At 35.0% G+C, this 26,618-nt stretch overlaps 1 protein-coding gene across 1 annotated transcript; it reads right to left on the bottom strand.

Moving 5' to 3' along the window:
* Positions 1-1,730: 1,730 nt before the first annotated feature.
* Positions 1,731-25,252, bottom strand: LOC129262421 (coiled-coil domain-containing protein 112-like). The gene is made up of 13 exons (XM_064099830.1): positions 25,225-25,252; positions 22,733-22,899; positions 22,105-22,226; positions 21,089-21,178; positions 20,176-20,251; positions 17,936-18,128; positions 12,516-12,602; positions 10,625-10,774; positions 9,649-9,789; positions 8,545-8,640; positions 7,278-7,523; positions 6,530-6,648; positions 1,731-5,154 (listed from the first exon to the last, which is right to left on the bottom strand). The coding sequence occupies exons 1-13, from the start codon at positions 25,234-25,236 to the stop codon at positions 5,121-5,123; spliced, it is 1,533 nt and encodes a 510-aa protein (XP_063955900.1). The 5' UTR covers positions 25,237-25,252; the 3' UTR covers positions 1,731-5,120.
* Positions 25,253-26,618: the final 1,366 nt, after the last annotated feature.

Genomic DNA, 26,618 nt, shown 5'->3' on the forward strand with positions numbered 1-26,618 from the left:
TATCCATAGCTGTACAGCACAAATTGATATCTTTCATAATCATATCTATTAAAATCGCCATTTAATCTTTGAGGAGTTTTTGGATCTTATCCAATTCTCTCCTTCTCAACACACACTTGCCCTTTCTCTCCATTTCTTTGTCCCCCTCTTTATTTCTCTCTCTCCTGCTTATCATCCCCCCCCCCCTCTCTCTCTCTCTATATCTGAATGTTTCTGTATCTATTACATTATATGGCCCGTATTCTGAAGTCGGGTCTAACTTAAACTTAAACTTAAGGTTTAAAGTTGTGGTTTAAGTATGGGAAGCCAAAAGTATCAAAATTTTCATTAAGTTATGTTTAATTTTCATTTAAGTTATGTTTCTTATGTTTGCTGTGCTCTTTGCTGATTCATCGATGGTGAAGACAATCATCTATTTATACTTCCTAGCAGGGTTGTTGATTTTTTTTATTTAAAAAAAAAAATCAAAAAATCAGATTTTTTTTATTTAAATCGGATTTTTATGATTTAAATCAGATTTTTTTTATTTTTTTCCAACGAAAAGTAATGGTCACACTTAACAAGTTTTAAACTATATTTAAACTGTTTTACACCAATAATAGTGGTCAAGTAGTCTTTTGAACATTGTGTATTGTACTATTTGACACAATAATCCATTTATATACAGGTAATCTTTTTTATTTTTTTATAATTTATTTGCATTATAGAGAGGGACATTTTATGGAAGCCCAAGTAATGTTATGTATTATGTATACATTTAAACTATTGAAATTTTTATATCAGTCAGTTCAAAACATCCAAAGTGTTACTCCAATGCATGAAGTACTCAAAGAACTTGAGAATTTCCAACAAAATTGACATTATTAAAGGCCTGTTAGGGTTCCTATACTGCCCTTGGGAATTCTAGCTGGGAATATTTCCTAGAATTATCACATGGGGGATTTTAGCTAGGAATATTTCCTAGAACTATCACATGGGGGACTTCCCAACTAACAGCTGGTAATAGCTAATAAACAAAGGGTTTTGCAACTTAAGTAATTGAAAGAATGGGTATTAATAGTAACAAGAAGGAGGTACATACAAGTAGTTCAGCTGTTTTGTAAAAGTATCCAAGTTGTGGACTTTGAGCACCTTTGTAGATTTTATATATTATTTCATTGAAGATTTAACAGTTTGGTGTACATACAGAGAGTTATTTATCATTACTTCGTTAGAAACTTGTTGTTTTCATCAGTTTTGCTTGTTTTACAATTTGAAAATAAAACAGTGGTGTTAAATCAGACTCCATGAGGGTGTATCATTCTTTTAAAGTATCTTTAAAGCATGTGGAACAGAAATGAAAATGATTACATTGAAAGTATCTGTTAAGAAGAAGAGATAATAGAGAAAACTATTTTTTTTCATAAAAGTTGATTTAAATCAGTGATTTTTTTGAAAAAAATCAAGTGATTTAAATCGCGATTTAAATCATGATTTAAATCGACATGATTTAAATCAAACAACCCTGCTTCCTAGACAATTATGAATGCTTTTGAGAGTCAAATGAGCTGAAGTATGATATCTCTACTGTTAGTGATTTATGTAACAATTGGCTATCCATACTTAAACCACAACTTTAAACCCGAGTTTAAGTTAAACCTGCTTTCAGAATACGGGCCTATGTACATGTATCTAATTCCTTTTATCCTACTGCTGGTCAAGTCAATATAAAATGGAAACACGTACGAATATTAAATTGAAATAATTATTATTGTAAAGACCTCTAATACATGTATCATTCTAAAAGCTTACAAATAAAATGAAAGAATCTGGTAGGTAAAGATGACAATATTCAGATCAAATTCAAATTTTATGCAAATTACTCAAAGACCCAGACCGGACCCAAAAGTGAAATAGACATATCAAAAGCTTCATGAACCACTTAACACAGAAATGTAAGCTTGATTCCTTTCTTCACCACTTAATTGCTGAGTATTTTGTTTAAGAATAGCTCCAATTATCGAGCTTCGAAAATAGGTTTTCTTGTCCTTTTTCACCAGCCCTTAAGATCATGACGTATTGTTGTATTAGAAGCGTTGTGATTTTATTAGTTTGTACACAGAAAAAACTGGGTGAATTTTCTGTTTTTCAGATTACACATTTTATTTTCTTCTCTTCTTCGTAGATATCATACACACAGAAAAAACTGGGTGAATTTTCTGTTTTTCAGATTACACATTTTATTTTCTTCTCTTTTTCGTAGATATCATACATATCTTTTCCTGCAAGCTTGGATGGAGGAAATCTACATCATTGGATTACTTTTTGCCATATTCCATTTCCCGCTTATTTGATGCAGCTTCCCAATTCTATCGGCATTCAGATTGTGTGTAATAACTTTTCCAGACAGCAGTTTAGGCACAATAAGAGCCAAATAACGAAATCACACACAAAAAAACTATACTTGTGAAGAGTTGTATGTTTCCATCCATTCGAGCACTGAATAATTGTCAGTGCCATTTTCTTCAGCAAATTGAAAAAAAAAATCATTATCTGAAAAGCAGAAAAATCACCAATTTTTTTCTGTACAAACCTATGGAATCACAACCCTTCCAACACAACAATAATGCCACAGTCTAGAGGCCAGTGAAAAGCACTAGAAAGCCTATTTTTTAAAGCCTGTTTATTTGAGTTTTTCTTAAGCAAAATACTCAGTTGTCAAGAGGGAAATATGAATAAAACGTACATTCTTGTGCTATGTATCTTGATAATTATCTCCCATTTGTCAATTTCACTTTTAGCTCTGGGCCTTTTAAAGGACAAGTCCACCCCAACAAAAAATTTATTTGAATAAAAAGAGAAAAATCCAACAAGCATAACACTGAAAATTTCATCAAAATCGGATGTAAAATAAAAAAGTTATGATATTTTAAATTTTCGCTTAATTTCACAAAACAGTTATATGCACATCCTGGTCGGTATACAAATGAGGAGACTGATGACGTCATCCACTCACTATTTCTTTTGTATTTTATTATATGAAATATTCTGATTTTCTCCTCATTGTCAAGTGAAACAGTGATTAGTTCCTCCCAATACATGTGGAATTAGCATTGTTTAATATTATATGGTTCAGTCAAGTCGGTCCCTATGGTCAAATCTGTAAAAAATGAAATATTGTATAATTCAAACAATAGAAAACAAAAGAAATAGTGAGTGATGGACATCATCAACTGACTCATTTGTATGTCACTGAGTTATGCATATCACTGTTTTGTGAAAAATAAGCGAAACTTTAAAATGCCATAACTTTCTTATTTTACATCCGATTTTGATGAAATTTTCAGTGTTATGCTAGTTTGATTCTTCTCTATTTATTCAAATCAACATTTTGCTGGGGTGGACTTGACCTTTAATAATTGAACAACGGATAATATTTGATCTTCTTCGTCAAAGATAAGTCCAATGTATAATTGCAAGTGAAACCTCAGAAAAATCAAATTCCATTTAGATGCATAATTCAAACATTAAAAAATGCTTGTGTGTTTAAAGGGGAAGAACACCATGAAGAATAGTTGGTTTTCATAAAAGTAAAAATTCATGAAAATATTGGTGAAGGTTTGATCATGGACCTATGAAGAGATGGACATTCATCGCTTAGATACTGAATTCACTAACAGATGACTGATATTGTCGTCTGAATAACATCCTCTTCATACTTCATACGTCTACTTTGATCCTGTGATCAGATGATCGTTACCGTAAGAAGGGCCTGAAGCAGTTTGTCATTGGAACTTTATGGAACTTTATATTTCACAGATTGTATGCGCAATCACTTAAATCATGGAAAATTGATGTGCAGTTCTTGTTTACCTTTGGTAATCTCTGTTCCATGTGTTTTATTTTGGACAATGTCGGCAAATATTTTAATAGAGGCAAATTTGTCATTGATTGTTAACCATTTTTAAGTTCATTTTCCCAAGTTTCTCCATAATATTCCAGATATATGTGGCACATAGCGTGTATAGATCGTGTGTCTCTCAATGTTACTGAGATCCTTGCGCGTCTGGAAGTGTCCGGATCGAATAATATCATATTTTATATCACAAAAATTGTCTGCTTCTCAAGTTTGCTGCTCCAAATATGAAGCATATTGATTGAAAGGCACATGCTGAAAGAGGGTATCAGCCAACAAAACTAAGACCGGGGAAACTGATCCGTCTTTAAGCGATCAGATACGTCTTGATATTCATGATAATTGCTATTGTCACAACACCTGTATGTTCGTATAAAGATGCACATAACCAGGTGACGGTCACTATCATTGGATCCAAGAAATGCAGACCCCAAATTGCTCAAAAACATGAATTTGTGTACAAATCCAATGCAAATTGTGTTTTTAGCCAAAATTCATAAATGTATCATTATTTTTACTTTTACCGATTAAAATCAATTAATTTCGTTTTTTTATGGTCAAAATAAAGCCACCAACAATTCCCACTGAAAAAAAACAATAAAAAACAAAAAGTAAAAGAACAAGGTAATATATAAGAAATTTAGAAAACAATAAAATACATAAGAAAATAAATGTGATGTTGAAATTTTATAAAGTACATTTTATCAGATTCCTATAAAGAGTCTGTGAACCAAAAATTGTCATTTTAGAGGCATTGTTTAGTTGGAGCAATTTTTTTATTTTACGCATAAATTAGCATAATTAATTAGCAATGAGATTTTTCACAGAATTTGACCTAATAGTTTTGTAGATTATGACATGGGTAATGCGTGTGCCAATTTTTTTGGCGATCGCGTGATTGACGGCCGAGATCATAAGGGGGGGGGGGCTGAAACAGACCCTCCTCCCCCGTCTTCTTATGCGTCGAAATAGCCCAGTCTATTTAGCGTTAACTGTATATATTGTATCTCTGATAAGTGGTCTATCATCATATATTGCCAAAGTGCATTTAATAAATAATCATACAGTATACACACAGCTGATCAAGGTTTTGAAAATGTCCAAGAGTCGTGACACCTGAAGTAACCTCATGGAAACTCTGAGATGAGCCGATATCAGGTAGAAGGTTTGCACGGGACATAGAAACACTGACGATCCATACTACTCTTGTCAAGTTGTGAAAGAATCAAGATGGCCCGCCCCTCCAGGATGGCACGGCTCTGAAAAAAAGATGACAAGAACAGGATAAATAAAATGATTTGTTGTATTAAATGTACCACATTTTGCATTACGATTTTTGTAACTGTAATGCTATCGCCATTACACGTATATATTTTGGTAGTTGAAGAAGCAAGCTGGAGTAAAACATCAAAACTCATTACAGACGAAGGGAGATGGATCTGGGAAAATTACAAAAAAAGTATCCTCTATTGTTACTGATATTAGTTTGCTGGCATATCAGTATGATGATTGTCATCACCATCATCATTGTCATCATCGTCATCATCATCATTGTCGTCGGCACCACCACCACCATTATCGTCATCATCACCCTAACCATCATCACTACTACAATTATCATTATCACCACCAACATCATCATCAACATCATGACCAATCACCATCAAATATCAACTCCATCCACTATCACCACCACCACCATCACTAACATCAGCAGCAGCAACATTACATATGAATATTATTTTTAAAAATCGGTTTCCTTCATGTGTGGGAAAACCAGGGAACTTTCTCACAAAGAGCACTTCTGAAAGCAATTATGAACAAACTCGGTGATCGTTATTTAATATCATGGAAAAACAGTCTCAACGATAACATGCAACATTCCAATGACCAATGCAATAAACTAAGAACCTATAAAACATTGAAAAAAAGATTAAGATTGAAAATTACTTACTATTAGATATTTAAAAGACGCACATCACTAATTTTGCAAAGTTAAGAATAAGCAATAGCAAACTTATGATAGAACAAGGTAGATATGAAAGGATTGCTGTAAACGATAGAATATGCCCTGCTTGTACGACTTATGTAGAGGATGAATACCATTTCACTGTACACTGTTAGGCCCTCGAAGAACCCCAAAATAAATTATTAAAAAAGTTAAAGCTGCTGGATTTTACGAGAATAACTAACAAAAACAAATTCCAATTGATATTAGGTAGCAATGACATGGATATCAGCAAAAATATGTGTTATAGGAATAAGTAACATGTACGTGGAGAGATTAAGGATGCTTGAAAGAAAAAGATAATATATATGTTTATGTATTTGTATAGGTATGTGTGTATTATATTTAGGTATATTATGTATGTGTGTGTATAGTTATGCATTGATATGTATCTCGCATCTAACACTTTATCCAATATTGTTTGTTTGTTTGTTTTTTGGAATCACAAGATTTTGCCTAATCGTTGTTACTATGTTATGTTTATGTTATATTATTTTTTTTCTTTTTTATTTAATGTTTCTTTGTTTTTGACGATGATCCTTCAATGTCAGGATTTGTTATCAATAAACTTTTGAAATTGAATTTGTTAAAGAATGTCTGTATATACTGGGGGTCGTCTGCAATACCTGTGCGGTATATGAAGGACTGGTCCATTTCCTGTAGCAGTAGTATCTTTCTTCCTCTCCTTCCATCCGGCTGTGAGTTGATAGAGTCTGGTAGGATCACGCTTGGCTTGCACTTCAACCTAAACACACACAAAAAAAAACATTCATCCTTTATCATGCATTCTCATAAACCCCAAAGCATATGGGGGCATCGTGGTCTAGTGGCTACGACTCTCCTCTTTTCATCTGAGAGACGAGGGTTCACCCTTATTAAAGCAAGAAATTTACCCAAGTTGTGCTGCACTCAACCTGGTTAGGAGAATGGGTACCCGGTAGGAAGATATTCATTGAATGCTTGATTGCCTATATAGGCAGCACAGCTTAAGTCATGGTAATAATGGCAGCGCTTTGTATCCTCAGGCAAAATGTGCTTTATAAATCCAGCTACGGTATTATTATTATTATATCACAATATCCAAAAGTTACATGTACATAGTATTATCAACTCTACTCAAATTGTGATTCAGAACATGTAAACTATATTTCAATATCTTGAAGTTGCAGACAACTTCTTTTTATCAATATTTTCTTCAACAACTACAGATCCCTGGCTGAACAGCTTTGCATCCCTTTTTTTCTTTTCACTTTTTCCCTATTTTTTACCCGCTTGAAAGTGACTTTCAAGGCGCATGCACGTCATGCCCTTCCACAAGATACGCCACTGTGGTGTGGATCATTTTAGTTTCATTGTCTGGAGTCCGACACCCACCTGGCCCTTTATTCTTTGCAACCTCTCTTTCTTTCTCTTCTCTTCCTCCTCCTTGGCCTTCTCCTTGGCTAATCTCTCTTCCATCTGTCGCTTGTCTCTCTCTAGGAAGCGGACCCTCTCCTGGGCAGCGATCCTCCTCTTTTCTTCACTCTCCGCCTCTCGTCTCCTTTCCTCTTCCATCTGACGAAGCAGGTCTTCTTCTTTCCTCTGCTGGATGTGCATCTGAACCTTGGCTTTCTCCTCCATCTGTCATCCAAAGTCAAGATAAATCAAGATAAATGCCAGCCGGTGTGGCGACAACCCAAAAAAATTTCTTGGAACAGAATCAAATGAAATGACCACCCAGACATTTGGTGTGTTTGAATAAAACATACGTGCCAATTGGTTTTTGAAGAAAATGTGTATTTGATGGGAAATGAGCAAAATAAGAAAGGCATACCAGCCAGGTGTCCAGTCGTTTCTAAGCAATAAATATACACAGTCCCACATGTGGTCACCTGTGTCAGATATTTTGAGTGCAATCATTTTCACGATATCAAAGAGTTTGATTAATAATAATGATATTAATAATAATAACAATAGTAATAGTAATAATGCTTATGCAGGTCGCACTTTGTGGAATAGCCTTCCTGAAGACATCAAAAAATGTACCTCTGTCAAGACTTTTATAAATCTTCTCAAAAATCTTTCATTTAACTCTTAGCTCTTTATGCTCAGATGCTTTATCATTATTATTATTAATAAATGTGACTTACAAAGCACCAAATCCACCCTGTAGAGTGCTCAAAGCGCATAAAGAAATTAGGAAGGGAATAGAAATGCTTTAAGAACTTGTTTAAAGTACTCAACTGCGATACAATTTTTGATGTCTTGAGGAAGTCTTTTCACAGTATGGGGCACGCAGAAGCAATGGATCTTTCATTTATGCAAATGAACCTGATCTAGATCTATGGTGATAATTGATTTTGGGGGAATTTTTCATGAAAGCATTGCTTGTTGCAACTACATGTATTTAGCTTTGAAATATAGTCACAAAAATTTGTCAAATTTAAATATCCAAACCAGTGAAGATGAACTGTCATTTAATTCAATCATCAATTTTCTAAGTTATTGTCCATCAGTCAAATTTCCTTCAATTTCCAAAACAAGGTTTAAAAGTTTACCCCAACTTTAATTTCAACTTCAGTTTGTTGAATGAAATAGCAATGTATAAATAATTGTAACAGAGGTGATGGATATATTGTATGATTCAATCTTGAAGGCTTACCTTTCGTTGTCTCTCCTGCTCTTGTTTCCTCGCTTTCTTGTACTCTTCTTCCAATATCCTCTCTTCCTCTTCAGCTTTCTCCAATTCCTTTTGCACCTGAAAGAGAACATTATTCTCCCAGAATTTAATGATTTTTCATTATCATCATCAATATCATAATCATCATCAGGAGCATTATCATCATCAGGAGCATTATCATCACTACCACCATCACCACTGCCATCATTAGCCTCCTCCTCATCATCACCACAACCATCACCATCACCATTATCCTCCTCCTCCTCACCATCACCACCACCACCATCACTATCTCCATCATCATTATCCTCCTCCTCATCATCATCATCACCACTATCATCATCACCACTGCCATCACTACCATCACCGTTATCTTCCTCCTTCTCATTACCACCACAATCACCACCACAGCCAAAATCATCATCAGATACAAAAAGAAAAAAAACAATGAGAAAATATGTTTCGGAAGTGAACCACCACTAATATTTCATTAACGATTTGTTAGGCATTGAGTTCATATTTCCCTTTTCTTTTTTTTATTCCAGTGTCTTAGCTTTTAGTTCTGCTTTTTATCATGATCAATTATCATCACGACTGCCAACACCACCATCACCACTACTTTCATCATTATCCTCCTCCTCCTTAACATCATCACCAAAACCAAAGCCAACACCATCACCAACAACATCATCTTTATCATCCTCATTATTATCATCATCAACACAACAACCACTACCATCATCATCCTCCTCACCATCATCACTAACACAAACACAACCACCACCATCATTATGATCATCATCATCACCATTCTCCTCCTCACCATCATCACTAATACCAACACAACCACCACCATCATCATCGTTATCATAATTATGATTATGATCATCATCATCATCATCATCACTATCATCCTCCTCACCATCACCACTAATACCAACACAACCACAACCATCATCATCTTTATCATCATGATGATGATCATCACCATCATCATCATCATCAGATACAACGTAGAAAAACAACAATTAGGAAATATATTCTAAAATTCAACCATTGATAGAGGGCGCTCTTTCAATTACTTACTTTCCAAGCATTGAGTTTTTCATATTTCTCCCTTTTTTCTTCTTCCAGCCTCTTAGCTTTGAGTTCTGCTTTTCTCTGTGCCACCTCTAGCTCTTCCTCATCCTCATTTCCCACGTTGGACATCAGCTCATCTTTCTGAGCCTGTCAAACAAATAAGAAGAGATTTTTTTTTCCAAAGAGGAAAAATAAGAGATTACCACAATTTCATATCATTAAATCTAGTTTAGATTGAAAAACATTTCAGGAAATCTATTTTAGGAAGAAAGACACAGTATGAAATAGACAGGGAATTGATTTGGACATTTGTTATAGTTATATCTTAAAAATGTCAAAATTCATATTTTCACCAAGCTATTTTTAAGTGAATTAAAGGCAAAACTATACAGTTAAAGGCAAAATCAAACAAATTTTCATACACTTATTTGCATAAATAATGAATTCAAAAAATAATAAAGACCATTTTATCAATTATGTCAGACTCTACGCGTGTGCAAATTTTCACGGTGACTGTGCGATCAGTGGCTGAGATCTGAAGGGGGGATCAATCCAACCACCCCACCCCCATAAAAGCCTGGTCTGAAAGAACCCAGTTAAAATAGGGTTAAAGTGACTAAAATGATACGATACAAATTGTGCATTTGTTATTATATTATAACAAGTCTTTATGAAACGGGAGCAAGTAATTTTGTGAATTAAAGTTTTAAAATCACTGATTTAGACAGACTTTGGCGACGGATATTGAAAATACCATCTCTCAGAGCGGGTACATGTCATAATTATCTTATCAAAAACTGAGTGAATTAATACCAAAATTATAGTCAACAGTCAGATAAACCCAATTAAATACATGCAGTGTCCGTATAAGCATAGAGTATCACATGTACCTGGCATTTTACTAACAATATGGTACAAGTCTTTTTTCTAATTATTATCTCACTTGCAATTCTCCACGTGTTAATTTATTAATTATGCTCACTTCTTTCACAAGTCTCCATTTCTGAATAGCCTCCTTCTTGCGCTGAAGGAGAGTACTGTATTCCTGATACCAGTTCTCATGGCATTTAACATCAATCATATCTCTACCGGGCAGAGACACGGCTGCTTCATCCATGAATGCTGGTCTTCCCTAGATTAAAAAAAAGACAAAAAAAGTATAATTTTTATAAAAATCTATACTTCTTGTTTTTCCATATACCTCCTTTGAATCATAATTTATCTTCATATTTAACCCTAAAATGGCCGGGGGGGGGGTTGAATCAACCCCCCCCTCAACATTTTCAGCGATCATTCCGCCGCGCGAAATTTTTTGACCGCGCCGCTCGCAGAGTTTATACTTTTAAGTCTCGCGCATCTTTTGAGACCAAATTTACGACGCCCGGGTACGCGGTTTCGAAATTACGCAACATTTTGTAAGTGCATGTCAGACCAAAAATTGTTCCAAAACGTGATTTTGTGTACAAAGTCAATGCAAATTGAGTTTTCTCATCTTATTCATAAAGATATGATTATTTATACTTTAAACAGCTGAAAGCAATTGATTTTAGCATAATTATGCTTCAAAAAGGTTGTGCAATAAATCTGGTGAAAAAAACAAAGAAAAACAAAAGGTTGAAAAACAAGGAAATACATAAGAAATTCATAAAACAATAAAATACATAAGAAATTGATTTCCAAACCGAAGTTTTTTTCAATTGCCATTGTTAAGAATGCTACAAAGAATATTTTTACCAAAAATTAGCATTCTAGGAGCTTTATTTATTGAATTAGAGCAAAAAGTATGATTTAATTCATATAAAATAAAATTTCATTATTTTGGAAAATTTTACCATACAGCCTTGTAGATTACATCGCACACTACCAGCGTGCAAATTTTTGCGGCGCTCGCGCGATCGGCGGCCGAGATCTCAGGGGGGGGGGGGTTGAATCAACCCCCCCCCCCCGGCCACAGAACAGCCAAAAAAGCCCGGCCTAGTTAGGGTTAAAGAAACAAAATACGATTCTCTATGTTTTCCCATTTTTTTTTTACACTGTACAATGCCTTGTATTCTGAAGTCATGTTAATTCAAACTCCGGTTTTAAAGTTGTGGTTTAACTATGGATAGCCAATAGTGGCATAAATCTCTTACAGTAGAATTTCAATGTAAAGCTCATTTTTTCCTTAAATCATTCTTAACTGTTTCAGAAGGATAAATAAGAAAGCTTTCTTCACTATCCATGAGTAAGGAAAGAGCACAGTAAACATAAGAAACATACAAAGTAGGAAATTTTTGACATTTTTGGCTCCCCATAATTTTAGCACAGATTTAGACCATGGTCTAAATTAAACCTGACTTCAGAATACGGCCATTAAGTCCTACAAGAAAAGAAATGGAATTCATAGAACTTTCACTTTCCGTAAAAAAATCCAAATACATATATATATATATATACATATATATATATATATACATATATAAATATGTAGCCTATATACCATTTTTTTTTCATTTAAACCTCTTTTTATGTCAACGGTCTCCTTTTCAAACAATTTTTTTTTTAATGAGTTAACATGTTTGCCCTATTTAATTTTCTAATAAAGGACTCTACCATTGCAATAGGTGAGTATATAAATTAGGTTGGTAACAAGCGGCACACATGCTAATGGGGGCAGATCAGGCCCTGTGAAGTGATGCATGCAAGTTGCTATGAAGATAAAAAGAACATCAAATTAATACATTACTTTCTATAAATTGTTGTTTCCATTACTAATAACTGTTAAAAGAGCCAATATGAAAGCTTTTTTTCTAAGGTTTTAATCTTCTCACAGCATTTATTCTTGCATTTATATTACCTTCAATTTATTTCTTAACTTCAATTCTCTCTCTCACCTTGAATTTAATTCTGATCTTCATGAATGTAGTGTGATCATACTCATCCCAACCACCTCTGTGACCTCCCGTTTGCTGCAAAAAACGCTGTATGAAAAACAAGACACACAAATACTTGGATAGTAAGTAACTTTTTATAAATAATTGTACATACACAATGAAAATATTTTTGTTGTTCTATTATCCAAATAAAAGTTTTTTTTTTTTTAAATAATGCTTATTCATATTAATGAAAATCATTGATTTGATCTCTTTTTGTGTTAACAATGGAAATATATTTCCTAGAACATGGAAGGGGGGCAACAAATCATTATTGTAAATATATTCCCTTTGTGTGAAATTATCATTCAATATAAGTAATTAGACTATATTCATTAAGTTTTGAACAAATTAAACTGCCGAAAATTAGTTCAAGCAAAACAAGAACAGCCTTGAATATTAATATATATTTGGGGGGGGGGTGCATTATATATAGGTATTATTGGCAAAATGCATGGTATCTTTATCATGATAATAATAATATACATGTAGGATTTGTATAGTGCACGTATCCACCTTGCTAGGTGCTCAAGGCGCTAATATTATATATCCCCGGGTAAGTTTGTCTACTGATTCCGGTGCGCACAGCTTTTTGAGGAACTACTTCCTGCCGGTACCCATTTACCTCAACTGGGTTGAGTGCAGCACAATGTGGTTTAATTTCTTGCGGAAGGAAAACACGCCATGGCTTGGAATCGAACCCACGTCTCTCAGATTGAAAGACAAGAGTCTTAACCACTAGACCACAACACCCCCACACTATTTGGTTTTATTGTATATTTGGTTGCAAGCATTATTTATAATGCTTGCAACCAAATATGGACAGATGGGGCAGAGAGAGATACATGTAGAAAAGGTTAACTTAAAGGGACGGTCCAAGCTGAAAATATTTATATCTAAATAGAGTAAAATTCACAGAAGACAATGCTAAAAATTTCATCAAAATCGGATAACAAATAACGAAGTTATTGAATTTTAAAGTAGTGCTGCAAGTCAGGCGCCATGTTCGGGTTCGGTTCGGTTCGGCAAGGTTCGGCAGAAATTTGCCGAACATTGGTTCGGTTCGGGGTTCGGTAATGATAGACTGATAAAGCTATAGTTCATTCAGGTATACGTAGCGTACCGGTAGACAATTTGTACTTGATTGACTGCATGTGCTCGCGTGTACCTCTGTCACATCAAACCATTTTATCTCTATCTTGTTGACATGAAACTATGAAAGTTATAGCGCTCAACGAATCAACTGTTATCTCGAATTTGATTATCTGATGACAGATTAATTGGGTATAACTCACAGTTCTAAAATGGCGACTCTTCCTAGTCGTCCATACCTGGACCACACTTTGGATACTTGCCAAATTAACTACGCTCGCACTCGTACCAGTACCAGCTAGGCCAGCGCATGCAGTCCCCTTGTAGCGGGACTCTGAGCTCATGAATATTTATATATACAGTCCGGCCAAACGTGATTGGCAAGAGGCGGCCAGCGCCAGTGCACTGAACTGTAGGCATAGTAGGGCCAGGGGCGTGTCGAAGAAAGCGTGCTTATGTAATGCGCCTTTCGCTAATTGGCTCGATGGGTGAACTAAAACACCAATCGCATGTCGCTGATTGTCGCATCGGCACATACAGCCACGTGCTTTGTCTGCTCGCGAAACTCAGCTCACTGATTAATTGAAGAGCAATTCCCGAGATTTCTATGATTTCATTGGTCAGATTTCATTCGACCATGAACATACAGACCAAGTGGGATGCAAAGTTTTATGACTGTAATGGGACAGGGGGAGTAGAGTGATCATCGAATTGTTTATGGTTAATTTGAGAAGTTGATAAGAAAGGAAAACAAAAGTAAAGATTGGGGGTCATTTTCCCCCCAAGAGATGAATGTTTCCGCATGGCTTTATCTTCATTCAACTTGTCAACGAGGGGAAGGGGATCTTGCTATATGCTATACCGTAATCATTCATGAGTATTTGATTTTTATTTTCATCTGATTGTTAATAATAAAAAAGAAAACTTCACCTCATCTCATTTCTATATTATTTGTTTTGCGTCTCTCCTTTCCATCTCTAACAGTCACTCACTTTATTTCCCACTTTCACTTGATCTCTCCTTTTCAAAACTCTTTACTTCTCTCTAAAATCATGAAAACTAGACAGAAGCGAGCCGACACCTCAATAATAACGTCAATCACCTCAATCAGATCTTTATTCTCCGCCGCAACAATACACGAGTTACGATCTTAATCACATCGTATCGTAATTCGTAATATTAATGGTACTTCATCTTTCACTTTCAGTTTATTGAGCTCGTTCATTCAAAATACTTTGAAGATTTTCAAACAAGAATCTTGTTCGCCACCTAAAAACAACAATATTTTAGATAATTAGATTTAACCAATGAACACTCATACAGTTTTGGTTTTCTTTACCATGCTTCGGCGATTCGGCCACAGAGCGAGAGATGATGAAAGCCAGTAAAATGATTATAGCGCAAGCTCGCGCAACATCATTCATCAGATCTCCTTTCTTAATCAGGGCCGTAAAAACCACAATGTCAACATGAAAATGAAAACAAAATCTAGTAACCGCAAAATATGCGCATACTTCCAACATAAAATTGCAAAGAAGATTCAATAGAGAATGCGCAAATATAATGATTAGAAAGGGTGTAAACTTATAAATTTATTAGCTGAAAGCCGTTTTTTTTTTTTTTTGCCGAACTTCCGAACCAAGTCTTAGTGTTCGGTTCGGTTCTGTTCGGTTCGGAAGTGCCATGTTCGGCGAACTACCGTCCGGTTCGGCTGTTCGGCTACAGCACTATTTTAAAGTTTATCAATATTTTGTGAAAACAGTCATATGCACATCGTCATGAATATTTATTAGGTTGGCTGATGATGTCACATCCCCAATTTCCTTTTTCTTATGTTATTACATGAAATCATAATTCTTTCATTTTTCATACATGTCTAAATGATGTGTCTCCATTATGATGAAATAAGCTGTGGCAATAAATAACGAATGCACTTAATCAGTTGTCAATCCGATCGTTTTAGTTCTTGGTAGAAATTTTTTGAATAAACCTAATTTCATATAATAAAATACAAAGGAACAAGTGGGGATATGACATCATCAGCCCACCTAATGAATATTCATGAAGACAAGCCTCGAACTGTTTCACCGGAATAATGCAAATCTTTATAATCAAATAACTTTGTTATTTTTTATCCGATTTTGATGAAATTTTCAGCATTTTGCTCTGTGAATTTTTCTATATTTCTTTAGATATAAATACTTTCAGCCCGGACCATCCCTTTAAGACAGAGGAAGTACGAGGGAGACACATACACAAAATGAAAAGATATCTAGAGAGGAAAAATAAAAGAGAAAATGAAAAAACAAATTGATAGACATAGAGAGTAGGAGAGAGTGAGAAAAGGGGAAGTAATAAAAAGAGCGATGGAAGGAAATAGTAATGATACTTTTAGCAACAAAGATACTCTCTAGTCCGATATCAATTACCACAACCTTGAGTTAAAGGGAAGAGACAGAGATTATAGATAGAGAGAGGAAGATAAATCAAGAGAAACAGAAAGAGAAAGTGAGGGATGGAAACACATAGAGTGAGAAAAAAAAGACAAAGACAAATAGAAAAAGACATAGAGAATAGAAGAGAGAGAGCGTGAGAAAAGGGGAAGTAATAGAAAGAGCGATGGAAAGAAATAGTAATGATACTTTTAGCAACAAAGATACTCTCTAGTCTATCAAATTACCACAACTAAAAACGGGAAGAGACAGAGATATATTGTATAGAGAGAGGAAGATAAAGCAAGAAAAATACAGATAGTGAGAGATGGAGAGAGATATAGAGGCTAAGAAGAGAGCAAAAGAGAAAAGAGAGATAGACAAATAGACGATGACATAGAGAGCGGGAGAGAGAGAGAGTGAGAAGCATGGATGGAAATAAACAGTAATGTTACTTCTGGCAACATGGATGCTACCTCACATCCGATATCAATTACCGCAAATCAGAAGTATGTGCACTTGTATGTTCATCAGAGCACGGGGAGGATGTCCTTTGCGACCATAAGATGAAATGGGATGCTGTTTGTGTCTAAGAGATGGATAGTCTTTCCAAAGGTGGTTAAGATTCAGAATCACAGGCTGTCTTGAAGTGTGGAGTGGTCAGTTTCAGAAGCCTTTTTAGCTATGCTTCCTTATTCAAGGATGCAGACAATATCAGAACTGTTCATGACTTCTGAAGCCAGTTTGAATTTTCTTTTTAACAACTGATTTATCAGAATATATACAGGCCTATGTTTTAAATTATTTAATATGTCAAAATCATCCTTTTTCATTTAATCATAGGCAGCTAAAATACCTTCTAAAACTACTATTATCTGATCATATGATAAGCATCTTTCTCATTCCATTGGATAAGATGCCTGCTATAATTTTGTTGATTTTGCTGGACTGCTTACTTTATACATTTTTGTACTCTTGTCATTATTTGCATCGTGTGTATATTTGTATGCTTGTATGACTTGTGCTTTTTAAAGAAGCGAATGAAGAAGCTATTATTATTATTATTACCTATATTTTTAATCATTTTAGTTAAAAAGTATCCCTCTCTCTCCTCCTCTCCATCTCTTCCCTTTTTGTATATCAGTCTCCTCCTTTATTTCTCTCTCTCTCACTCTCTCTTACAGTCTCAAGTTAAATGAATTACGTTTGTGCCCCACCTCAAATGAAAAATTTAATACGTACACAAAGTAGCTAGTCTTGTAAACTGGAGTTACATAGATCTCAATAAACCTGCATCATAATGGCAATACACAGAATTAACCCATGTAAGCTTAAGATTCAGTCGTACACAGTTTGTTAAATGAAAGCGGTTTGTGCCTAATGACCAAAAGCGCAGTATAATAATAATAATACAAAATATTTCTATAGCACACTTTCGTCTTTATCAGGATACATGTACAGAGTGAATTAAAAACAACACCACAGAGTAAATTACAGGTTAAAAACATAAATTATGAATGGATAAATGGATTTCTATCAAAATGCACTCTTATACTTATAGTCTTTAGGGGTGTCACACCACAATTGCTCCGGTCTTAAAATCTCAGATGGCATAAGGTATGAGTTAGAATTGTAACAGAGTTTTTGGTTCAGAATAGTGCAAAGATGAGGATTAGGGTTTAGTTAGTTTTGTAGGTTAGGGTTCATGTATGGCTTAACGTGCAGATTTTCCATCGGAGCAATTGTCGCCAGAGCAAATGTCATGGAACAGTCTTGAGGTTGCCCTGGCCTTGAAGGTGATTGCTGATGTCTGGGATGATAGCTGGTGTAGTATGATTACATAAATAGGACACTTACCTCAAAAGCTGCCACTTCAGGAGGCATGGAGGCCACGGCATTACGTGCCGACGACACTGGCTGTAGTTTGGACGATGCCTTGGTGGGTACGGGGATGGTTATTGGGGGCGCTTGGGCCCAGGATTCAAACCTCTTCTCAAGAGCTGATATCTCTTGCCACAACGTCTTCTCTTCTTTCATCAGTTCTTCGTAACTACCAATTATAATAAACAAGTTTAACAATAACAAAATGTAAACAGGATCTCGACTCTAACTAAATGTCATAAATTGGTCAAGCCCTCATGTCTTTGTCAGCATTCAACAACTCAATACAATGCATATTTGTTCCATATGGAGTCTGTTATGCCAATACGGCTGTGGCGTAGGTTCTTTCAATGATACTTGCTTCTAACACGGATCGGGATGAGCTTAACAAGTTCACCATTCAACTTTTGGGTGATTAAGATAAAAAAGACTCGTTCTGCAAAAATTCCATGGAGTTCTAATCCTTTTTCAGTGACCTTTTAACAATAATGGGAAGTGTGCTATTCTATACTGGAAAATTGTATAGAAGAGATGAATATTCTTCTCTTTGTGGAGTGGATTAGGAATGATTAATACAATTAACATTTGAGAAACTTTTTTATGAACCTCTACCTACATGTAAATATAGATGTACATCAAATACAGCTATCATTTCTTTTATTTCATTTACTAGTAATCAAATCTTTAATACTTTGATCTTAAACTTATACTTATTTTCAATTTTTTTTTATTATTTCATTTGTTATTTATGTGTTTGATTATTTTCATTTTTTTCATGTTCATTTATTTAAATTTATTCTTATTTGTTTATTGATTTATTTATTTTATCTATTTATTTTATATTATTTATTTTCATTTATTTATTTTTATTTTTATTATTATTATTTTTTTTTTTTTTGGGGGGGGGGGGAGTTGTGGTGCCCAGGGCTCTTATTATATATTTATTTCTAATGTTATATTTAATATTGTCTTACAAATATCTTCAGCATAAAGATTTTTTTTAATTTGAATATTCTCTTTACTTTTATTTGAACTTAGCTTTCTTTTCTGCACATTGGTTGATTATATGATAAAGGACATGTCAGGGAAAAGCATGGGTGGTCATAACATGGAGAAGATAACTTTGAAAAAATTGATTTATAATAATTAAGAAGATATTACTTTACTATGGTCAAAATTTAATACATGTAGTAAAGACATTTTTTGAAATATCACTGCTGGTCAGAATTCAAAGAGTTATTCTGGGCCCCAGATTGATTGATTGTTTGGCCGAGTTTTAATAAATGCAATCAATCGCAAAAATCAGTACCATGATCAATCGAAAAGCTTTATATTACAGGGCCCAAATATAATCATTATAACAATAATAATAATTACTCTTATTTACCCAGAGTAAACACTTCAGCTGTAAGCTGTTCTTCCAGTAGGCCCTGCATTACGCAACATGTTATCATTATTACCCTTCTCCATTTTCGAGCACCTGACAAGAAGGCAGAAGGTCCCATTTTTTAAAGGGGAATCCAGCCTTGGTCATAAAATGTTGTGTTGGAAAGGAGAGTAATAAATAAAACAGAATGGTCAAAGTTTTAGAGAAATCAGACAAGCAATAATAAAGTTATGGCTGTTTTAAAATTGAGATCCCTAAGACCATGTAGATTTCAAATTGGCAACTTGGTAAGTAAATTATGACAAGGGGCAAGGACAACTTTCCCATAGGCCACATACTTAATTATCAGTGATTTGTGGTATTCTCCTAAGTACCCATTTCCCTGGGGCTGTAATCTAAATATAGCCTAGGTAGTATATTATTTTATGTCCTCATGAGAGAAAAATATAATTCGAAATAAAACTTGAAAAAAAAAAGTAATTTTTGCCATTTTATGTATTGGAGTACATGGAAGAGTAGTCCTTGCCTTACATCCTTATGACATCCTATTTCTGACCAATTTGAAGTCTCCATGGGTATAGTGATTACCAAAAGTCACAACTTTTAAAAATTCATAACTTTCTTATTGTTTATCCAATATTGTTCAAACTTTCACCTATCAACTTGTCTGATTTTCGTTTTACCTCTAAAAGCAAGTTTTTATTTGGGTTGGATTTCCCTTTAAGTCTTTGGTATGACTCTGCCGGGAATTGAACCCACGACCTCATGTTCATGAGGCGGGCGCTCTACCACTGAGCTGATCTACCATGCCCGGTCGATAAATACTCACATTGTTCTCTGTTGATCCTTGAAGGAGTTGATGACACTCTCAATATCCTCCATTGTCTCCTTCAGCTTCTCTACAACTGTAATTTAATAAATTAATTCATTAACACTCACCAGGCCTGGACTTATGAAAACTTTAATGAAGTTTGTAAAAAACATACTCTATTTTGATTTACATATTAATTCTAAATGTATTTGCAATTTTATGTGTGATTTATATGCCTTTTTTCATATTTCACTTTCCATTTTATTCCCCTCCTATTCACCTACTTACTAAGTTCGTAACTTGCCTACCCCCCCCCCCCCATTTTATTCTGTTACCTGTTCCCTTCTTTCTCCTTTTTTTCTTTATTTCTTTCTTTCTTTCTTTGTCCTTTTTTCCTATTGCTATCATTCTTTGATCATGATTATTTGGTGTATTTTATTGTGTGATGTAGATCCCACTAAATTCATCTTTGGGCTGCCATGTTGTGTTTTTTTTATATAAATACCTTTTCAAGTTCCAGTTTGAATAAATATTTTCATAAAGTAATCACGGATGGAAAAGGCGATGGGCAAAGTTTCTTAAATCATTTAAAGGTCAAATCGACCCCCAAAACTGTTTGAATGCTTGAATCAATAGAGAAAAATCAAACAAGCATAATGCTGAAAATTTCATCAAAATCAGATGTAAAATAGGAAAGTTATGACATGTTAAAATTTCGCTTGTATTTTCACAGAACAGTGTGCATAACTCTGTGACATGGAAATGAGAGAGTTGATGATGTCCTTCACTCACTATTTCTTTTGTTTTCTAAGAAAATTTCAGTGTTATCCTTGTTGGATATTTTGGTTGGGGTGGAGTTTCTTTGAAATATGTGGAGACCAGACATGTGAATGAAATCAATTGTAGAGAAGGGAAACAGAGATTAACTTACATTCTGGGGTAGGTTTCACATTCTGTAGCTGGTGTTGGAATTTATCCACGGTACTCCTCATCTTTTCTAGCTGCCCTCTGACTTTCACCTCTATTCAATGGAAACAAAAACGCCAGGATAAAACAACAATAATTTTTTTTTTACCTGGTTCCCGGGGACCGAGTTGTGACATGGGGAGCGGTGTGTCGGACTGCTATGGCCCTCATTGCTAGGATTCAGTAATTAAAAAACCCCAAAACTTGGCAATGAGGGTTTGGTGTTCATGTCCTCGCTCTCAGAGATGGTCCCTGCTCGGTTCTCCGGAATTGGGTAAGGCACACTTCTTATGAATTATGTACCCCCTCATGTTTTTACGCTCAAAACTGATATTGTGATTCATCTTTTCTGTAATTCACCGCTGTTGCCATGCATGTAATGATTATTTTGTGACCTTGGCTTATTTCCTTTTTATTATGTATACACCTATGAATATTGAATAAAGGGACGATTAATCAACGTCATTTATATAGTGCCATTAATCTAGATATAATAATCTATCCTGAAGTGCACTATAATCATAAATCCCTGCTTTGAGCTGCCACTACAAGGACTCAATGCATTCAAGGAATTAATCCTGCAGGGTACCCATTCACCTCACCTGGGTTGAGTTGAGTCAATATGGGTATATTTCTTCCTGAAGGAAAAACGGGGCATGGCTAGCATTAGAACCCACAACCCTCTAAATAAATGATGAGAGTCAGGACAACTAGACCACTATGGATGTATTAAGAATGTTTGAGCATGTCTTTGTCTACCCCTTTTATATTATACCTAACACTCCATCATAACATTTCTATGGCATTTCCAAGATGCAAGTGTTGTTATGATATTTTGAGAATTGTAGAAAATTTCCACATCTATAAATGACCTATTTAAAGGTCCAAGGACATTAATTCTCTTTTTTTACAATAATACAATAATGAATATTCTTTATAAAAATTCAAGTTTCCTTTCAGCTGTTAGTTTTGTTGACTCACTTTCATTTCTCCTGTCGTTGACTGTCTTGGATTCCAATTCTTCCAGAGGAAGGTAGTCTTGTCTAAACTCACTCCGCTTGCTGTAGACATGTGCTTGTTTTTCTCTTTCTAGAGCAGCAATCCTGACAAAACAAAAGGAATAAGGAATGAAATTTAAAGAATTAAAGGATCATGGCATTGGAGGGAACTCGGTCTTAACTCTCATAAATTTCCTTTTAATATATCAACTTTCCTGGTCACACAGTTTTCTTTTATAAATTCCATTTTATTATACAACAGGCCTGAAACTTGATAGAAATTTTACTTCATTGTCCAAGGGACAATTTCCTAGCTGACAGACCAGAAAAAAAAAAAAAAATTTGGTTGATTTAAAAAACTTTGTTTCTTGCAGTAATGAATGCTAAACAGGAAGTAGCCTTGATAGGCCAATGGCTTTTTTGCTACTCCATCACAATTCTTTGACTGTTTACCTGTTTCAACCAGAGAACAATACATTAATTGGACTGAATCTATTGTTCTATAGTTGAAACAGGTAAACAGGACTGTGACTGGTACTATGTAGTGTAAATACATTCTTTAAGCTATTCTATAAGAAGAAATCAAAAGTGATGAAAATTGAATGAATTACTTTTTCTCTAGCTGGTCAAGCTCCCTTAGTAGTTCAATTTTCTTGACTTGATCCGGAGAGCTCTTGTGGATCCAGGTGGCTTTATTGCCTGTTCTTGATGATGTCCTGCCACTATTCATTCTGGAAGAGCTCCTAGATGAAGATCTTCCACTGTCTATTTTTGCTTTCTGTTAAAGGGTTGGAACAATGCTCATTTAGTTTGAAAGTGGATTGCACCACCAATCTATTTCATAAATTCATTCATACATATTCCTCAGACCTCTAAATCATAATGTACATAAAATAAAGATATGCATGTACATGTAAGACTCTATCTAAAGTTCTAAACCTATTGACTATACCAAAGATTACCCAAGAGTGCTGATGATCTAAACAGTCGTGCTTCCAGTTTACTGCCTTCATCAAGCTCATCATTCTCAGTAGTTGCCTAGTTGGGTATCATCCACTAACCTCGTACTAGTGTGAGTGGGTATCATCATACATGTAGCACTTAGCAGTCTACATGTACATGTAGCTTGGAATATATTGGTTATGTTATCAGCTTCAAATTGCATCGTTTTCGCATACATGCAAAATTTGGTTGCTTAGTTTAAAATGGTATTGTATTAGATCTATCCAATATCTACCCCAGGTGATGATTTGTGTACACTTCACAACTACACAACCCATCAGTGAGAGCCAATACATCCAAAATATGACTTTAAAATCAATTCAGATCACCAGTTTTCTTGCAGGGTGCATTTGCTTAAAAAATTAACTTTTTCCCATTTTATCGCGAAATGATCAACTGCACATTTTAAAAGCCTTTCTTAATCTAAACCTAAAGACAATAATAGTACTAATATTAACAAAATATTGTAAAATTTTTCATTAGAAATAGCTCATCAGTGTCAGTGATTTCATTGTGTTTTCAACTTTCCCCACATAATTAATGTTACCATTTTCAATTGATCAAAATATTTAACATGCAGAGAGGGGTGCGATTGAAAATGGAAGTTGTTAGTGATAAGTGATATAATAAAAAAGAAAAATGATTTCGAAAATATTTTTGCAAAAAGGGTGTAACAGTAGTAATGGCAACGACAAACATTTAGAGAGTTAGAATCTTCTAACGAGCAACGTCATAAATCTAGGTCTAACACTAACAGCATAATCTAATAAATCATGTATGGGTGGGGAACCTAAAGCTACGCACTTTGTTTATGGTTGGGGGGTCCTAAAGTGAAACTTTACTTAGTTTAGTGAAGTAAAGATCGTGATGTTGCATTTATTTTATATTTTCCACCCATAAAATCCCACCTTTGTCACTCGAAATATCAGATCGAGTTCACGGTCTCGAAGTTCGGGTAGCTGTAGGTGGAGCGTAGTGTAGACTGTGTAGTGGTAGTGAAGTGTAACCCAGAGAGCTGCGCGGGCGGGAGCCCAGGGGCTTACCGTGTATTTGACCATAGTCACCGGACTAGGGTGATTTATTATGGTCTAAATATTTCTCCAAATGAATTGTGATTCTGTGAAAACAGAAAGTATACAATTACCACGATTATATGGATGAAGGTCTAACGAGTGGCAGTTTCCTGACATCTGGGCAGACTGGAACCTCAAAAAAACGAAAAGTTCTCTCCTTCTACCCAGTCTCGATCGGCCATTTCGTTACGATTTTTAACAAAAATGGCCGATCGAGACGGGGGTAGAAGGAGAGAATTTTACCCAGTTTTCGTCTCATTTGTGCAGAAAATTGAGCAGATCAGATTCCCATGTTTCGCTCGGCGACTCCGATTCAATCCGCGTATATATCGACGATCAACGAATGCGACGATTTCCCATTTGCTCATTTGCACCCGTCTTTTGAAACCGACCACCCGCGGTACACTAAGTTTACGGCCGATTCTTGTCGCGGTGGCGAAATATTTACTCTTTCAAATCAGTTCTGTGACGTCAACATGCTAAATGATCGCCTCACTACTTCCACTGCGAGCTCCGGCACATGATTCGACGATTGACGACGGATATTTGTTCTAAAGCCGTTTCCTATCCGCTATCGGATTTCTTGGTTTTTCAGCGGGGTTTGGGTCTGGTCAATACAATTTTGATTAATTCTACTAAATTTTTACTTTTTGTTGCTTCTTTTTTTCTCATAAAATCGATTCTTACCGTTTCTATGACTATGGACACCGCGCCTACTCTCCCGCGTGTATCGTTTATTAATACACAATAATTTTAACGCGCGCAAGGTGGTCGGTTTCAAAAGAGGTGGTCGATATGTGGTAGTCTCACCATACGATCATGACGATCCACAACCATACACAGGAAAAAACATGTGGGGCTAAGGAAAACAAAGATTCATATTTTTTCTACATTTCACACTAATAAAACCAGAATTTATAACTGAAAAATGCGATAGAATGCAAATATTTAATACAATACATATGAAACATGGAAATCCAGCTTTTTAACGGTGTTAGAGATGTTATTATTAATATTATTTTACTCACGGGTGCCGCCATTTTATTTTTATCAAATAGGCCTAAATTAAAATTTATAATCATCATCGTTAAAAATAATAAAAACAAACTAAAAAGTCAATAACGTAGCTTAAAAAATATTTTATAGGTAATTTAATTTTTTTTTAAATTAACAATATGCACATTGTTTTAAAAAATACAATATAATGATCCTATTTTTGGCTGTTAAAATCAGGGCTGTGCGTTTGACAAATCGTCCTCTGTAAAATTCAACAGATAAGACGAAGTTGGAGTCGGTATTATTCTTTGCAGCTGCACGTGCAGTGGCGTAAAATATGAGCCAAAATTTTTGAGTGGGATAGATATGGCGTATCTTGAAAATTGTAGGCCTATTAAAAGTTGCGAGGGAGTGAAGCGAGTGAGGTAAAATTTTGACATCATTTATCACAAAAATCAAATTTTTGTGACACGAGATTTTTTTACCGCTGATATTTTTAAATAACTCCCCTTCTCTTTATTCTTTTCTTTCCTTTTTCTCTTTTCTTGGTCGTGATTTTTTTTTTTTTTTTTTTTTTTTTTTTTTTGGGGGGGGGGGCAAGCACACAAGCTCCTCCCCCCTATACGCCACTGCTGCAGTTGTGAGTTTCATTAATTTCTCATTGTCATAGTTTGTGCAGTAGCCTATTCTGTTTTTTTATTCAATTTTATTGGTATATTCTTATTTTCTTTTATTTATTAGGTTTTGGTATTAATATATATCATCAAGAATCATAATATTTACAGTAAATTGGCATAATGCGGGAGATGAATGGAGAAACAGAATAGTATGTTAATTTTTGTATGATCATTATTATTCTTTACAAATTTACTGAGCTCTCGTGAATTTTCAACATTGTCGGCGGACTGAGCCAAAACATTTAGGGGGGTCCACCTGAAATTTTGGGATGGGAAGAGGTAAAAAATTTGACGAGCCAAAAAAAAAAAAAAGTTATCAACCAAATTTTTTTTTTGGGAGGACATATAAATTTTAGGGGGGACATATACATTTTAGGGGGGTCCACCTGAATTTAGGGGGGGAACAGGAAACAAAATTAACAAGTAAAAAAAAAGAAAAAATTAGGGGGACAGGACCCCCCCCCCCCCCGCTTCCGCCGACTATTCAGTAAAAAAAACATGAGTTTTCAAAATTTCACCCCCCCCCCACCCTTGCTGACAAGTACGGCCCTATCATATTAGTTAGGAAGAAGAAAAAAAACATGAGTTATAGGGAGAGGAACGAAAGATCGTGAGGGAGAACGGAGAACAAACCATGCATACTTCATTAATTTGGCCAAATTACATTTCCTTTCTTTTGATAGGCAGATTTCAAAGCAAGATATTATAGGCATAATACACCTTTCATAAACCCAATTATGCGGCTAATA

The sequence above is a fragment of the Lytechinus pictus genome, chromosome 5, assembly GCF_037042905.1.
Source record: "Lytechinus pictus isolate F3 Inbred chromosome 5, Lp3.0, whole genome shotgun sequence".
In the NCBI taxonomy this organism is placed as follows: domain Eukaryota; kingdom Metazoa; phylum Echinodermata; class Echinoidea; order Temnopleuroida; family Toxopneustidae; genus Lytechinus; species Lytechinus pictus.

Bases quoted from the DNA above. Each gene is read 5' to 3' on its own strand.
- LOC129262421 (XM_064099830.1), bottom strand. The intron at 12,603-17,935 runs GTAAGTGTCCTA...TTTTTCATACAG, and splicing joins CTGAAGTGGCAGCTTTTGAG to CGTTTTTTGCAGCAAACGGG. The intron at 7,524-8,544 runs GTAAGCCTTCAA...TTTGGATGACAG, and splicing joins AGCAGGAGAGACAACGAAAG to ATGGAGGAGAAAGCCAAGGT.